General features: G+C 48.8%; 1 protein-coding gene across 1 annotated transcript in view; it reads left to right on the top strand.

The window, feature by feature from the left end:
- Nucleotides 1–18,102, top strand: part of LOC140387109 (scavenger receptor cysteine-rich domain-containing group B protein-like) — a 113,464-nt gene that overhangs the window by 75,563 nt on the left and 19,799 nt on the right. The window contains exons 7-8 of the mRNA XM_072470119.1: nucleotides 10,067–10,378; nucleotides 15,597–15,752. Of these exons, the coding sequence (XP_072326220.1) occupies nucleotides 10,067–10,378; nucleotides 15,597–15,752 (468 nt within the window). The remainder of the gene's footprint in view (nucleotides 1–10,066; nucleotides 10,379–15,596; nucleotides 15,753–18,102) is intronic.

Here is an 18,102-nt window from a genome sequence, read left to right as displayed (position 1 = left end):
GCACGCCCAAGGCCGTCCTGGCCATTTCCAGTGATGTAGGGGCGCAGCCAACGGAGGCTTTTGATGCTCCTGGCAAATGGAGCAGTTTTGGGCCACTTTCTCAATGTCGGTGTCGAGGCCTGGCCACCAGACATAACTCCGGGCCAAAATTTTCATTTTAGTCACACCCGGATGCCCATTGTGCAAGTCCTGTAGTATCAGGTCCTGTCCTTTTTCCGGGATGACCACACGCGTCCCCCACAAGAGGATACTGTCTTCCAGGCTAAATTCTGACAGCTTGGATGAAAATGCCCGCAACTCGCCTGGGAGCTGTCTTTGTTGCCCACAATACAGGACTATGTGCCGAACCTTTGACAGGACTGGCTCCGTCTGGGTCCACTCACGGATCTGTGATGCCGTGACAGGCAAGGAGTCTATAACATTTAGTGTTGCAACCACCTCACCTGTCGTGGGGGTCGACATGGGGCCGGTCGACAAAGGCAATCTGCTCAGTGCATTGGCATTCGCTATCTGGGTCCCTGGTAGACCACTTCCTTCACCTGAAAGAAGCACTTTGTACAACGTAAACGGACTCCAGCCTCTGAGAAGCTTCTAAGGACAGCCTCCAAATTTTCCAAATGTTCCTGCTCCAACACCCCTGTCATCAAAACTTTGTCTAAGTGGACAGCGACACGCGGTAAACCTCTCAAGATGCCCTCCATGATGCGTTGAAAGAAAGCGCAGGCAGAGGATACCCCAAAGGACGACCGTGTATATTCATACAGGCCCCTGTGTGTATTAATAGTTACATATGGCCGGGAGGAAGGGTCCAGCTCCAACTGTAGGTAGACGTGACTCATATCTAATTTTGTGAATGATAGTCCGCCTGCAAGCTTCATGTAGAGATCTTCTATGCGGGGCATTGGATATCGGTCGAGCCAGGAAGCCGTATTCACTGTAAGTTTATAGTCGCTGCACAAGCGAACTGTGGCATCTGGCTTCATTACAGGTACAATTGGTGCTGCCCAGTCAGTGAAATGGATGGGCCGGATAATACCCAAGGACTCCAAACGAATGAACTCCCCTTCTACTTTCTCGAGCAAGGCGTAAGGCACTGGGCGCGCCCAGAAATAGCGTGGTGTGGCTCCTGGTTCGACCTGGATACGGGCTATGACCCCTTTTATCTTCCCCAAACCAGGCTGGAATATGTCTGGGTACCGACCTAGTACCTCGGTCAACCCTCCAGAGCCTGTTTGAAGGACGTGCTGCCACTGCAGCCGCAAATGGCGCAACCAGTCCTGGCCCAACAGGCTGGGCCCATGGCCGCGCACCACGATAAGTGGGAAATGCCCCTCCTGGTGTCCATAAGCAACAAGAGTCATCCAGCGATGTCCAATGGTTCCCCCATGTAGGTGGCCAGCCTGGCCTGTGTATCGGTTAATGTAAGGGTCACTGTCAGTGTCGGACTTGTGGATGGCGACCCCATCCCGGACGTCGGTCCTGGGGGCGCCAGAGGCGCTGTCGTTCCAACAGAAACTGGGGCCAGCTGCTTGATGTGGTCGAATGTCCTCTGGCCGATCACGGAGACTGTTGCGCCAGTGTCCAACTCCATCTCAAGCTGATGACCATTGACCCGTACTGTCACCTTAATGGGGGCCACATGCAGCTGCAGGCACTAATCCTCCATCTCCACATCCTCGGGAGTAGCCCCCAAATGGAAGGTACGGCCCCTGGACTGGCCCCAGTTTCTGTCGGAACGACTGCGCCTCTGACACCCCCAGGACCGATGTCCGCGACGGGGTCGGCGTTCACAAGTCCGACACTGACATGGCTCCTCATCCATCGGTTCTGGAGATGGTTCCCTTCAGGGAGGAATGTCCGGCGGCCACTGGCATCGATCCAGACGCCGCACCGCCCAAGGTATGGCAGCGGTGCGGGGAGATGCTTTTGGACGGAACGAGTTGCGCCCAAAGGCGAGAACCTCCATTCCCTGCAGCTCTTGCACTCCCCGTTCTGCGCCCTCGCAGGACAATACTATCTGAATGGCCTGTTGAAAAGTCAATGTTGGCTCGGCTAACAACTTTCTCTGGGTGGCCGCATTGTCAATACTGCAAACCAAACGGTCGCGTAACATTTCTGACAAGGTCTCACCATAGTCACAGTACTCCGCAATCCTTCGTAGCCTGGATAGAAACTCTGCAAGGGATTCTCCTGGGGTCCTCTCAGTGGTATTAAACCGGTAACGCTGGACTATCGTGGACGGGGTTGGGTTAAAATGTTGTCCCAATAAGGTCACAAGTTCATCAGATGTCTTGGTGTCCGGCGTAGCTGGGTATGTGAGGCTCCTAATCACCCCAAACGTATGCGGGCCGCAGGTGGTGAGCAAAATGAGAAAATGACCTGGCGCTCGTTTTCCGATATGTTGTTTGCCCGGAAATAGTAACACATCTGTTGTGCGTATTGGTTCCACCTTTCCAGCGCAGCATCAAAGACAGCCAAACGTCCATACAGAGGCATGGTGTAACAGAAACTAAACTTCCAACCTGTATCCAACAAAAGTCCAGGGAGGTGGCTTCAGCGGCGTAGACTGCTATCCACTTTAACCCTCATCGCCAGTTTTGTGAGGGCCACGGAGAATCCAGAACGAGTTTGTAGAACAGAAAGAAAACTTTATTTACAATAACATATATATTTACAACAGCAGCAGTAACTCCCTTGCTGCTCACTTCGCCCTCTCTAGCTGGTTCCAAACTGGCCAGCATTATTTATGCAGGGACCTGCTAATGATTTCTCCGCCCTCCTCATTGGGGAAGCTCATACTCCCCAAGGATTGTGGGATTGCCATTAGTCCCCAGCCAGTGGTAAGCAGGCAGGTTATAACACCTTCCCTGCAGCATTCTCAGTCTCTGCCCTTTCTCAGCTTCTCTGCCAATGAAAATTTCATCCACAGTTTTGTACGCTTTTCAACTCACCTTCTTCAAAGACCCTGCCAGTCTCCACCATTACCCACGAAGCTGTCACTATTCCAAAACATAGCCATCCACAGCCCATCCTGCACAAAGCCCTGCTCATTCAACACCCCTTCTCCACTCACGGCACTGTAGCACAGTGGTTAGCACTGTTGCTTCACAGCTCCAGGGTCCCAGGTTCGATTTGCGGCTTGGGTCACTGTCTGTGGGGAGTCTGCACGTTCTCCCCATGTCTGTGTGGGTTTCCTCCGCGTGCTCCGGTTTCCTCCCACAATCCATGGAGGGCTGTATACGAGGGGCTTGTCCTTAGGGGATGGCTTCTTTAATGCGTTCCCTATTGACAAGCCCTCCATATACACAGGATCTGCTCAGACGAGGAGGAGCGTAACAGACATCTACAGATGCTGAAAGATGCCCTCGTACGAACAGGATATGGCATTCGACTCATCGATCGACAGTTCCAGCACGCCACAGCAAAAAACTGCACCGACCTCCTCAGAAGACAAACACGGGGCACAACCGACAGAATACCCTTCGTTGTCCAGTACTTCCCCGGAGCGGAGAAACTACGACATCTTCTTCACAGCCTTCAACACGTCACTGATGACGATGAACATCTTGCCAAGGTCATCCCCACACCCCCACTACTTGCCTTCAAACAACCACGCAACCTCAAACAAACCATTGTTTGCAGCAAACTACCCAGCTTTCAGAACAGCAACCACGACACCACACAACCCTGCTATGGCAATCTCTGCAAGACGTGCCAGATCATCGACATGGATACCACTATTACACATGAGAACACCACCCACCAGGTACGTGGTACATACTCGTGCGACTCGGCCAACGTTGTCTACCTCATACGCTTCAGGAAAGGATATATGAAGCGTCCCGGAGCGTGGTACGTTGGCGAGACCATGCAGACGCCGCGACAATGGATGAATGGACATCGCGCGACAATCGCCAGGCAGGAATGTTCCCTTCCAGTCGGGGAACACTTCAGCAGTCAAGGGCATTCAGCCTCTGATCTCCAGGTAAGTGTTCTCCAAAGCAGCCTTCAGGATGTGCGACAACGCAAAATCGCCGAGCAGAAACTTATAGCCAAGTTCCGCACACATGAGTACGGCTTCAACCAAGAGCTTGGATTCATGTCGCATTACATTCACCCCCCACCATCTGGCCTGGGTTTGCAAAATCCTCGCAACTGTCCTGGCTTGAGACAATTCATACCTCTTTAACCTGAGGTTACCCCTATCTCTGGATCTGTAAAGACTTAATTATCTGCAAATGCTCACATTCAAAGCATTGTCTTGCATCTTTGCCTTTGTCTATATATATATTTCTGGAACATACCTCTTCATTCACCTGAGGAAGGAACAGTGCTCCGAAAGCTAGTGATTTGAAACAAACCTGTTGGACTTTAACCTGATGTTGTATGACTTTTTACAGTCCAAAGATGTGCAGGTTAGGTGGATTGTCCATGATAAATTGCCCTTAGTGTCCAAAAAGGATAGGTGGGGTTACTAGGTTACGAGGATTATGCGGGCTTAGGTGGGTGCCAGGGCTGGTGCAGACTTAATGGGCCGAATGGCCTCCTTCAGCACTGTAAATTCTAAATTCTAAAAAAACAAATCTAAATTCTAAAACCGGAACTGTATCTCTAGCCCCAATATATTGCATTTAAAATCTTCATCATTGTCTTGCTTTTCCCCTCCCCCACCCTATCTCTGTTATACCTTCCCACAACCTTCAGTCCATCTCCAAGAGCCGTACTCTCTGGAATTCCATTCATGATCCACTGTACCTCTCCACTTCTCACTCCTCCATCTTTTCACAAAAGCTGCCTCACCTCTCATCCCTTCCATTGTTCTAAATCTGACAATTTACTTTTAGCCATGTTTCAAAGTGCCTTTTTACATTAAAGATGTTACCGAAATGAAAGTTGCTGGTGTAATTCTGAGCAGGTGGACCATATATTTCTGTCAAATATCAACTCCGAAACTATCTCATGGTCAGTGTTTCATATATTTAATCAGTTGTCTTCTTTCCTTTCTTTAAGATTCTTGGACTCCCTCGGCAGCTCCGGATGTTTCACCCATTACATTTCCTGCAGACCATACTGGCACGGAATTTACTCACAGTTCTCTCCATAGTAAGAGGTCTTTCTGTTAACGTACCCTGAGCAGACACTAAATTCCGGTGAAAGCAATGGCATTTTCTATTACAGCTGTGCGATGCTCTCCACCAGGCACTGGAAAATCACCCTTATCATCTAGATGTGTCACAAGGTCTAGGTTCCAGGCTGTTTTGGAATGCACTGTTTGAATGGTAGCAGAAGCAGATTTAAAAATATCTTACTAAAAGGAATCATCCCAATGTTTAAGGGGGAAATGTTTGAGGGGCGGCACGGTAGCACAGTGGTTAGCACTGTTGCTTCATAACACCAGGGTCCCAGGTTCGATTCCCGGCTTGGTTCACTGTCCGTGCCTGCACTTTCTCCCCGTGTCTGCGCGGGTTTCCTTCGGGTGCTCTGGTTTCCTCCCACAAGCCCCGAAAGATGTGCTTGTTAGGCGAATTGGACATTCTGAATTCTCCCTCCGTGTGCCCGAACAGGCACCGGCGTGTCGCGACTAGGAGATTTTCACAGAAACTTCATTGCAGTGTTAATGTAAGCCTACTTGTGACACTAATTGTGACACTTTATACAGAGAATGGTAGAACACTCAAGAGTATTGAAAGTCAAAGAGATCTAGGCGTACAGGTCCACAGGTCATTGAAAGGGGCAACACAGGTGGAGAAGGTAGTCAAGAAGGCATACGGCATGCTTGCCTTCATTGGCCGGGGCATTGAGTATAAGAATTGGCAAGTCATGTTGCAGCTGTATAGAACCTTAGTTAGGCCACACTTGGAGTATAGTGTTCAATTCTGGTCGCCACACTACCAGAAGGATGTGGAGGCTTTAGAGAGGGTGCAGAAGAGATTTACCAGAATGTTGCCTGGTATGGAGGGCATTAGCTATGAGGAGCGGTTGAATAAACTCGGTTTGTTCTCACTGGAACGAAGGAGGTTGAGGGGAGACCTGATAGAGGTCTACAAAATTATGAGGGGCATAGACAGAGTGGATAGTCAGAGGCTTTTCCCCAGGGTAGAGGGGTCAATTACTAGGGGGCAGAGGTTTAAGGTGAGAGGGGCAAGGTTTAGAGTAGATGTACGAGGCAAGTTTTTTACACAGAGAGTAGTGGGTGACTGGAACTCGCTGCCGGAGGAGGTGGTGGAAGCAGGGACGATAGTGACATTTAAGGGGCATCTTGACAAATACATGAATAGGATGGGAATAGAGGGATACGGACCCAGGAAGTGTAGAAGATTGTAGTTTAGTCGGGCAGCATGGTCGGCACGGGCTTGGAGGGTCGAAGGACCTGTTCCTGTGCTGTACATTTCTTTGTTCTTTGTTCTAATAAAGATTATTATAATAATAATTATTAGTAAATGTGATAACCCTCACGAGCCACACGGGGAATCACTCATCGATCTCCCCATGGGGCTCGTGGAGTACATGTTCCCATGGTAACAGGAGGAGTGAGAAGCGGAGCTGTTACCAAGCCTTTTAGATGCCATCCCAGCCCTGAAGCGGGTGTTCTGTTAGTCCCCGGCTGGGACACTTGTGTTGTACGCTGCGGGTGTGGCTTCACAGAGTTTAGAATAAACCTGTTTAAACTTTCACTTCTGCGAAAGAATCGTAGAATCATTGAATTTACCGTGCAGAAGGAGGCCATTCGGCCCATCAAGCAGAAGGAGGCCATTTGGCCCATCGAGCCCTTGGAAGGAGCACCCCACAAGGCCACCCATCAACCCCATCCCCATAACCCCACCAAACCTTTCTTTTTGGACATGACGGGCAATTTATCAAGGCCAATCCACCTAACCTGCCCACCTTTGGACTGTGGGAGGAAACCGGAGCACCCGGAGGAAGCCCACGCAGACACGGGGAGAACGTGCAGACTCCGCACAGACAGTGACTCAAGCCGGGAATCGAACCTGGGACCCTGTAGCTGTTAAGCAACTGTGCTAACCACTGTGCTACCGTGCTGCCCACTGAAAGTGAAAGGAAATATTTACAGGGCTGTGGGAAAACAGTGGGGGATTGGGATTAATTGGATAACTCTTTCAAAGTGCCAATATGAGCACAATGAGGTGAATGGCCTTCTTCTGTGCCGCATCATATGATTGTTTTGGACAGTTAGCTTATTTGGTGAGGGGATAGCATGGTGGCACAGTGGTTAGCACCGCTGCCTCATGGCGTCGATGACCCGGGTCGATCCCAGCTCCGGTCTCTGTCTGCATAAGTTTGCAAATTCTCCCCTTGTCTGCGTGGGTCTCTCCCCCACAACTCAAAAAGATGTGCAGGGTAGCTGAATTGGCCACACTAAATTACCCCTTAAAATGGAAAGAAAAAGAATTGAATACTCTAAATTTATTTATTTTTAACTTATTTGTTGAGGTATCATTTGCTTGATGCCATTTGACAGTTTTTAGGTTTGGCGAGTATGGATCAGAATTTGGAAATATACTTCCCCGATACCTCAGTGAGTTACGACACTGAGCTGGATTTCATTTCTGGACTGGGTGCTGATGCCCCAGGAGCCCAACAATAGACCTAATTACTCCTGACCAAGGGAAGAGAAGAAAAGGCCAGACCAGATTTCTAGGCCTGATTATTGTCCAGTTACCCAATTGGGAATTATGTGCTTCTGAAGGGACTAGGGTCTGCAATGGAACAGGCTGCAGGCACTCAGTTCCTGTTAGAAATCTCTGAGCCAGATATTTGGTTGAGAAACCTGAAAGTGCAGGTTTCACAGACGCTCGAGAGTTTAACTTGAGGGCCTGATTGTCAGTCTGCCTGTCCAGGAGAGGCTGCAATTGGGTTCTGTGACGATGAGGTGGGAGATTGGAGTGGTGGGAGAGGAATGAGATGGTGGTAGGGGGCTGACATAATAATCTTTATTGGTGTTACAAGTAGGCTTGCATAAACACTGCCATGAAGCTACTGTGAAAATCCCCTAGTCGCCACACGCCGGTGCCTGTTCGGGTACACTGAAAGAGAATTCAAAATGTCCAATTCACCTCGCAAGAACGTATTTTGGCACTTGTGGGAGGAAACCGGAGGACCCGGAGGAAACCCACGCAGACACAGGGAGAACGTGCAGACTCCGCACAGACAGTGACCCAAGCAGGAATTGAACTAGGGGCCCCGGCGCTGTGAAGAAACAGTGCCATCCACTGTGCTACCATGATGATGGGGAACTGAAAGAACGTTGAGTTGGCGATGGCGGAGGCAGTGTGGGGAAGGGAGTCACTGATCAGCGGGGGGCATGGGGAGGGTTGGAGTTGGTCACTGATCACAGAAGAGGAATGGGTTACAGAGTTAACCTTTTGGCCCTGGAGGAGAGACTCAGGCTCCTGTCCCACAGACAGGATACGGGTTATGGGCACATAATTGAAACATGCATATCTCCTATTGTCAGGATTCTCAGAGAAACCATATTCAAAATGCAATCACACAACCTCATTAACAGATTTCAATGTCTGATCCTCCTCCTGACTGGTCTGTCTTCTTCCCTCCACCATTCCCAAATCTGTCCTTCTTCGATTGGCAGCTTGGAGTTTGAAATGTTAAACATGTTAACTTTCCACTTTACCCAAACCCAGTTATTTTGTGGGATTGAGGTTACCGCCAGACCAGAAGATTGATTACCTCAGCAAAGTATGCAGTCAGTGCCTGTGGAGCTGAACTCCAGCAAGAGTCGGAGGGGAAATCGGGGATTTATTTTTTAAAGTACAATGTTGGCCCAGCAAGTTGTTGAGGGAGCACAATTATTAATTGCCCTTTATATTCAGTTACAGATGTTACAGATCAAGTTTCCGAACAGATTACAACCACCAAACTTACAACTCCGCAGATTGGTAAAGTTAACAAGTTTTCATTCAATTTAAGAGGTAGAATTGTTTTCATGTTAGCCACAAAGTTATTATTATTATTATTGAGAATGCACGAGTCTATTTGAAGCCAGTGGACTTAGTGATGTTTATGCCGACCATGTACAATCCACCCTATCGTGGACTCTGTTCCACCCAATTCATTTCCTGGGATAAAGCTGAGCATAATTATTTCTGAAATCCTGGAAAATAATCAGGCAAAGCGCTGGGGTACCCGTCCATCCTTAACATCGGCGCCATTGGACCGGTGTACATTATCCTTACTCATGTCACATTCCACCCAGAGAAAGCAGGGTGAACCAGGCTGCGACTGGAAGCTGGAATTTTCCAGCTGTTCCTGCTAGCAGGATCTTACAGTCCCGCCAAAGTCAATGGGCATTTGAACAGCTCGCCCGGCCTGGCCTTCAGTTGCACCTTTCAGTTAATTGGTCGTAGATTGCTCTGGAATGATAAGGGAAACAATCTGAGGTGCTTATTTCTGGGCCCAGAATTTGGCGCTGAACGAGGGGGCCTGGGCTCAGACAGGGAGAGAGACACCCAAAATTGAGCCTCTGACTTTTTCTGCATTAGGATGAGTCACTGTCACCTCACGTGCCTCCGCAGACAGCTCGCCCCAAAAGAAAAATGAATTTCCCGCCGCAGCAACCAAACTTGGCCTAAGTCTCAGGTGAAGCTCTGGAGCTGGCAATGAGGCAGCTGGTCAGGTTTACAGGATTGGGGAGCAGATCATTCCTGATCCTCCTGGATACTGAGAAAAAGGGAAGTCGTGAGGAACGGCTGAAGAATCCTGGGCAGGAAGTAATTTCCGAGCTCCTTCAACAGGCCTTAGGCCCCACATTAACATTTTAAAGCACCTTGTAGGAAATTCAAAGAAAAATCCCCATGAATTAAACCTTCCCCTTCTGGTAAATTTGTTTTCTCTTTGCTCCGAATGCCAGTTTCCGACCCCACTGCTATTTTAAGAGGGTATATGTGAATCTGAGTTGGCAATTGAGATCCTCTTTCCCTCTTCAAAGTCCCAGTGGAACAAGTGTGCAGTCATCGTGAGTAATTTAAAAGCAGCGCGTGTTACACTGAGTTACGACGAAAATGTGATAATCATATTGATGTTTTCCCAGCCAGATCCATCCGTCTGGTGAACGGTAACAACAGCTGTCAAGGCAGAGTGGAGATTTTTTATGGCAATAATTGGGGGACAGTGTGCGATGACGAGTGGAACATTAAAAATGTGGCAGTAGTTTGCAGGCAGTTGGGATGTGGCGGCGCCATTACTGCGACTGAGCTGAGCTACTTTGGGTACGGCCGTGGCCCTATATTGCTGGACAACGTGAATTGTGAAGGCACTGAGTCCTCTCTATCAGACTGCTTTAACCTCGGCTGGGGAAAACACAACTGTAGACACCATGAGGATGCAGGCGCTATTTGTGTAGGTAAGGCCGGCATCAACAGCTACTTAATTTTACAGAAAAAGAAACTACTTGCATTTTCATAGCGTTGATGGGGAGGTGCCAGCATTGGACTGGGGTGAGCACAGTAAGAAGTCTTACAACACCAGGTTAAAGTCCAACAGGTTTGTTTCGAATCACTAGCTATCAGATCACCACTCCATTCACCTGAGGAAGGAGCAGTGCTCCGAAAGCGAGTGATTCGAAACAAACCTGGTGGACTTTAACCTGGTTTCATAGCATTGTTCATGTGGTCAGGAGAGTTTCATGACCAATTCTCCAGTGTTGTTACTCACATAAATGCGGCAGCCGGGGGGGCCTTTCAATCTGTAATGAGATAATGACCATTTAAAAAATAAATTTAGAGTACTCAATTCTTTTTTTCCAATTAAGGGGCAATTTAGCGTGGCCAATCCACCTACTCTGCACACCTTTGGGTTGTGGGGGTGAGACCCACGCAGACATGGGGAGAATGTGCAAACTCCACATGGACAGTGACCCGGGGTCCGATCGAACCCGGTCCTCGTGATAACCACTGCGCCACCGTGCCTCCCAGATAGTGACCAGCTAATCTATTCTGGCAGAGTTGGTTGAGGGATGCATGTGTGCCGGGAGAGGTCCTTGCTTTTCTTTGACAAAGGTGCCACGGTATCTTCTATGCCATCTGAAAGGGCAGTCAGGCCTCTGGTTAATGTCTCACCCAAAAGATTGTTATCCCCGATATGCTGCACTCCCTCAATACTGCACTTTGGTCAGAATTCTCCGCCCCGCCAGCGAGTTTCCTGCCAGCATCGGGTGGCTTCAATGGGAAATCCCATTGACAAGCGGCGGAAACAGAGAATCCGCCACAAGCGAATGGCGCGCTGTCGAGAAACACACTGCCCATGTGTTCAAGATCCCAGACTTGAACCCACAGGTTGAGAACTCCGAGATGAAAGTGCTAGCAATGAGCTAAAAACCCAGAGTGCCTTTAATATAGAAAGCAGCCAATATGTTTTATAAATGCTGGTTGGGAATGAACTCTGAATGTGGAAGTGACTGATTAAGAAATGAAAGCTGGGATGAGAATACATTTCAAGCTGCAAAGAGGGGTGGAGAGGGAATGAGGAATAAGTACCAGGGAGTGCAGTTGATTCAATTGGAGGCTCTACCAATAAGGATGATGTGAATCGAGGGACCTGTGAATAAATGGAAGGCTGGAATGAGAGGAACTGAGGATTTCAAATGGGTAAGTGGGCTGGAGGGGTAGCAATAGAAAAGAGGAACGACAAGGAGAGATGTAAACACAAGGACTGACCAATGATAGATATCTGCAACAAGAAACAGAAATACGTTGGAGTGAGTGAGAGTGAAATTATAAATATAATTCTAACCACCCTTTATGAAGTTTCCTAGGAGGCCTGGTCTTCATACACGGGTCTCATAGAAAGCCTACAGTGCAGAAGGAGGCCATTCAGCCCAACGGGTGTGCACTAACCCTTTGAATGAGCGCTCTACCCATTCCCACTCCCTCCTCTCTCCATAACTCTATAAACAAACCTGAATCTCCCTGGAGACTAAGGGGCCCTTTAGCGTGGTCAATCCACCTAACCTACATGTCTTAAGATCATTAAGGTGAGTTGTTTTCTTTGCCTGGGTTTCTACCAATCACAGAGCAAGAAGACTCCAGCAACAAATAGCACAGGACAGCCACACCCATGTGAAACCATGGGACAGATGTAGGGTCTGGCGTAATGCCAACTTGCCACAATGATCCCAGTGCACAAGTAGGGGGGGACTGGTTGGTGATCCATTCTGCTGGCTCGTCATCACCGACCATTTTTCCTTTCTCCATTTCTCTCCCTCTCTCATCCCCTTCCTCTCCTCACCTCTACTAGATGGTAGTGGTCGTAGGTTTGGAAGGTGCTGTCTAAGAAGCCTTGGTGAGTTCCTGCCATGCACCTTGTAGATGGTACACATGGCTGCCACCGTGCATTGGTGGTGGAGTGATGAATGTTTGTGGAAGGACTGGCAACCCAATAGGCTGCATTGTCCTGGATGGTAGCGAGCCTTTTGTGCATTTTGGAGCTGCATTCATCCAGGCAAGTGGGGAGTATTCCTCTCTCCACACTCCTTACTTGTGACTTGTAAGTGGTGAACAGACTTTGGGGAGTCAGGAGGTGAGTTATTTTCCACAGAATTCTGAGCCTCTTCCCAGCACTTGTAGCCACAGTGGCTAGTCCAGTTCAGTTTCTTGTCAATGCTAACCCCAAGGATTTCCTCTCCTCTCTCTACCCCTCCCACTCTCCTCCCTCCTCTCGTCCTCTCCCAATCTACTTTCTCTCTGCATCCCTCTCAGCTCTCCTTCTCCCTCTCGTCTCTCTCGTCTCTCCTCTCTTTCCCCTCCCTCTCCTCTCTCTCTCCATTCTTCCCTCTCATTCTCTCCCTCTCTTCTATCTCCGCCTCCCTCTCCTCTCTCTCTCTCTCCTCCCTCCTTCCTTTCCTCCTCCCTCTCATCTCACGCTCTACTCATTCTTACTCCCTCTCCTCTCTCATCCCCCTCCCTCTCCTCTCTCATCCCCCTCCCTCTCCTCTCTCATCCCCCTCCCTCTCCTCTCTCTCCCCTCTCCTCTCTCCCCTCCCTCTCCTCTCTTCCCCTCCCACTCCTCTCTCATCCCCCTCCCTCTCCTCTCTCATCCCCCTCCCTCTCCTCTCTCATCCCCCTCCCTCTCTTCTCTCTTCTCTCTCCTCTCCTCCTTCTCCTCTCTCTTCTTTCTTCCCTCCCTCTCCTCTCTCACCCCCCTCCCTCTCCTCTCTCTTCGCCTTCTTCTCTCTTCTCTCTTCCCTCCCTCTCCACGTTCCCTCTCCCTCTCCTTGTTGCAATATGCCTTTGAGGGATAGCAGCATGACATCATTAAAAAGGTTAATGTGTCATGTGATCCAATTTTAGTTTCACTTTTGCTTTGGGCAGAACATACACACACTGTGATTCTTTCAAGCTTTATATCGATAGTTAACAGCTCACATGTGCCGAGTCTTATGAAATGAGCCCACAAGTTGTTTACCAAATCCCTTATGAGCAATTGGTGCCTTGTGTTTTGTGAGGGCACAATTCAGTGGCCTCGTCAACCCAATTTGGCTTCGGGACGAGGTCATTGAATCTCACCAAAGGCCTCTCGCAAGATTAGCGACACTCAAAACGCCCCGCGAGATTTAGCGTAATCTCGCGAGATGTCGCAATCTGAATCTCACTTTCACTGGGCATGATCTAGACCTGCATATTTGAATGCCCATTAGGCTCAGTTAAATATGCCTTCGCAGGATTCTCCCAGCACCCAGGACATAATGTCCGCACCTTGAAGACTGCACCAGGCCGCCATTTAGTACGGGTTTCCACAAACAAGGACGAGTCGCAATGGCACCTGGGGGGGGGGGGTGGTCTGAAAGTGGGGGAGGGGGAGATCAAGGCAGTCAGACAAAATGGCGCTCCGATCTACGAGGAGCCTTTCCTGCTGGGCTCGCCATCAGGAAATGTCTCTTAAGTACGGCCTCGGCGGAGAGAAACTTCCCGAGGCCAAAGCGGCAAAGTGCCATTGAATAGCGGGGTGTTCCTCGGCGCTGCAGTCACCAAGAAACACCTGGCTAAACGTGCCAAAAACCGGGCATCGATTTCTTTCTGTTGAATCACGCCCTGAATAAGCCCATGGTATCAACATAAGGCTCCTCTCCCTCCCTCTTCCCTGCTCCTTCCCTCGCCATCCCCTTCCCTCCTCTCCTTTCCTATCCCTCCCCTGCCCTTTCCCTCCCTCTCCTCTCCCTTACCCCCTGTCCTGTCCCTTCCTCTCCCCTCCCCTCACCTTCTGCCCCTCTCCCTTCCCCTCTGTAGTAATCCGGCTTGGGTCACTGTCTGTGCAGAGTCTGCACATCCTCCCCGTGTGTGCGTGGGTTTCCTCCGGGTGCTCCGGTTTCCTCCCACAGTCCAAAGATGTGCAGGTTAGGTGGATTGGCCATGATAAATTGCCCTTAGTGTCCAAAATTGCTCTTTGTGTTGGGTGGGGTTACTGGGTTATGGGGATAGGGTGGGGTGTTGACCTTGGGTAGGGTGGTCTTTCCAAGAGCCGGTGCAGACTCGATGGGCCGAATGGCCTCCTTCTGCACTGTAAATTCTATGATAAAGATGATAATCCAGGAGACATGAAGATAAAGGTTAAACTAAATTTAGTTTCACTCAAAAATAAAGGTGCACCCGTGTCCTACAACACCAGTGTCCCAACCTGGGACTAACACGAACCCCCGTCCCGGTCTGGGATGGTATTTAAAGGGCTCGAAAATGAGCACCAGCTGGACGGGCCTCTGCCCGTTACCATAGGAACCCGTACTCCACGAGCCCCACTTGGAGATCGATGAGTGATCCTTCATGGTCCGCGTGAGGGTTACCACATCCTCCTCTCCTTTTCCTCCCCTTCACTCTCCTTCCCCTCCCTCGCCCTCTCCTGCCCCCTTCCCGTGCCCCTCCTGCCCCCTTCCCCTCCCCCTTATCTCCCTTCCTCTCCTGCTCCTTACCGTATCACCTCTTCTAAGGGCTGGAATCTTCCGCCCCACCCGCTGGAAGAGCGCCATGGGCGAGACACGGACAATGGAGAAGTCCATTGGTCTCGGGCGGGATTCACCTGGTGGACGCGGCCGGAGAATCCCGCCCTATATCTTCTCTCGCCCCCTCACTCTGCACCCTTTCCCATTATAAACGACACTGCGGGATATTGGGAGCATTCCATTAAAAAAAAGAGTGCATTGTCAGTGATGTATCTAATTCCTGCCACTCGTCTGAGCAAATCAACACGCGTTGTGATGTTGTGAAGGCAGAGTGAAATGGCGGATAAATGTGAGTCAAATGTGAAGAAAGTGACTGGAAGAAAACCAATCCCCTCCCCAATAGGCATGACAATGGGATAATGCCCGAAAAATATAAAGCACCATAAACAATGCCATGGGAACCTGCCAGTACAGTGCAAGAAAACAAACCAACTAGGGAACTAAGATAACATCATGCAAATTGTGGCACTGTTAGCCCAAGTCATCTGAATGGAAATGATAGAGGATAGTGTTTTAAAGGATCGCATCTGTTGTGGATATTCTGTTGCCCCAGGGCTTCCTTTCAAGAAGCACTTTGAAAGCCTACAAATTTGGCCATGTTTCAACAGAATAAACAAATCCGTGTGAACAGGGATTGAGACAAAATTACCAGACAATTTGCGTGTTACTAACAGGCATCCTCTCTCTGGTGTTTCAGAATATAAAACCTCTGAGGCAACAGGCTCTGGTAAACAAGCGCCGGTAGCAACCACGACAAGAACATTACAAGTGATAAAGGTTGCAGAAGGTAAGTGCTCACTGAACAAATGTTCAGTAATCATTAAACGATTTCAGCAGCGTCTGCAGTGTGCAGTGGCCTATGGTAACCATGGGAACGTGGCCTGATCGCTTTATTTGGCCAGTGTTCTTGAATTAAGTGATGAATTGATTTGGATTGATTTTTTACTGCCAAACTGCTGATCTTTGCTGCACTATCACTGCCATATCTCACCTCCAACATCCACAATCGTCTTTCAGCTATGTGACTCCATTGATCATTGCTTTAACTCTGCCCCAATCATCAAAACGTGAATCCGTTGACTTCTTAACCATCCACCTGCGAGTGCCTGATGAAGCTGGGGGTGCATGTGTGTGGTTGCACAGTTATAGAAAATTCATATCACAAACCAAATAACCCCATATGCACAGTTGCCATTTTCTCATATAGTGACACATTGTACGTGTGAACATTTGCTCTGGTATTTAAGCAACTGCCTTTTATTCGCAACACATGAAAGCATTAGTAAAGATGCAGTTTGTGCGCCAACTTAATGGAAAGCATGTGCATTCTCCCTGGAGCCTATTCTGATCCAGATTTTGATAAGCACATAGATCCCGACAGTGCAGAAGGAGGTCATTCGGTCCCTCCGTGTCTGCACTGACCCTCCAAACAGCAGCCTACCGAGGCCAACACCCCCATCTTATCCCTGTGACCATTTGGACACTAAAGGGCAATTTAGCATGGCCAATCCACTAACCTGCACATCTTTGGACTGTGGAGGAAACCGGAGCACCCGGACGAAACTCACGCAGCCACGTGGAGAATGTGAATACTCCACACAGAGGTTGGAATCAAACCCGAGTCCCTGGCGCTGTGAGGCAGCTCTGCTAACCAGTGCGCCACCGTGCTGTTGTTGGGTATAATCTATTTAATTTGGAAATTTAATGGTGTACCCAAATCGGTGTTCCACTCTCGTCAAATACCTCCAGAGATTTGCAGGGTATGTCTCTGGCTTGCTGAGGAAGTTACTGTACATTTTACTTGACAGGTTGTTGGTTGTCAAGTTCCAGCATGTATTCAGTTGCCTCATTTACTCTCACTGCTTTTGTTCAGCATACATTTTGGATTTGGACTTATTTAAATCTGAATTTACCCAGACCCACTTACTGGGAACGAGTCAATTCATCCCAGTCTCTGAATGGAATAGCTCAAGCTGTGCAGATATTTGCATTTTCAGAGTATTTGAATGAAAATATTTCTGCAGTTCAGGGTAATACGTCTATAAAATTATTCTGTTTTCAATTGATGCTTTCAAAAGTGGGAGATTGTTTCCATCTATTTAATGCCTCATTCATGATGAGAAATTGAATGACAGGCAGACTAAAGCATGCATCAACAGTAACAACAAGTTACAAAGAATTGATGTTGCTCCTTTAACAAATAAAATGTTCCAAATTGCTTCGCCGGAGCATTATCAACATAGGAAGCTATTAGGACAGGTGGCCAAAAGCTTGCTCAAAAGGGAGTAGGTTTTCCGAAGTGTCAAAAAGGAGGAGAGAGAGAGGTTGGAGAAACAACGGGACTTGGAGGTGAAATTCCAGAGCCTTAGCTTGAAGGCAACAGCACTAATGGTGAGGGATGAGAATTGGGGTTGCGAAGGAAGCCAGAATTGGAGAAGACATGAATCTCTGAGGGTTCCAGGACTGGAGAGGTTACATAGATTGGGAGGGGCGAGGCCATGGAGGGATTTGAAAATGAGACTTTTAAAATGGAGACATTGCCAGTCTAGGAGTTAATGTAAATCATCAAGCAAAGGGGTGAATGAGAGCTGGTGTGAGTTAGGATATGGGTAGCAGAGGTTTGGATGAGTTTTAAGCTTATGGATGGTACAGGTTTGGAGGCCATTCCGGAGAGCATTGGAATAGTTGAGTCCAGCAATAACAAAGACATTGATGAGGAGTCCAGCAGCATGTATGCTGAAGTGGTAGCAGAGACTGACGTGTTGGGTGCTCTGGATCCGTGGAACACATACAGACCACCAACACTTAAAATAGTACAACACTATTTTATTAAGCTAGAAACTGTTGAACATACTTTCACTGTGGGTTAACACGATGTTAGATTAAACTAAAGACCTGCCTGTCCTAACCAGTCTATGCACTCAGCACATGGTGAAGATCTGTGCTGTAAGCTGTAAGCTCTGTCCTTCTGAGAGGCTGCATCCCGAATGAGCGGGAACTCTGATGCCCCCTGTCTTTACAGTGAGTGTGCTCTAACTGGTGATTGGCTGCGGTGTTGTGTGTGTTGATTGGTCCTGCTGTGTGTCCATCAGTGTGTGTGTATCTGCACCATGATGTACTGGTGTGTATTATGACAG

Source organism: Scyliorhinus torazame, chromosome 12 (genome assembly GCF_047496885.1).
Source record: "Scyliorhinus torazame isolate Kashiwa2021f chromosome 12, sScyTor2.1, whole genome shotgun sequence".
Taxonomy (NCBI): domain Eukaryota; kingdom Metazoa; phylum Chordata; class Chondrichthyes; order Carcharhiniformes; family Scyliorhinidae; genus Scyliorhinus; species Scyliorhinus torazame.
Note: the sequence above shows the minus strand (reverse complement) of the source record. Positions and strands in the feature narration are given on the sequence as shown.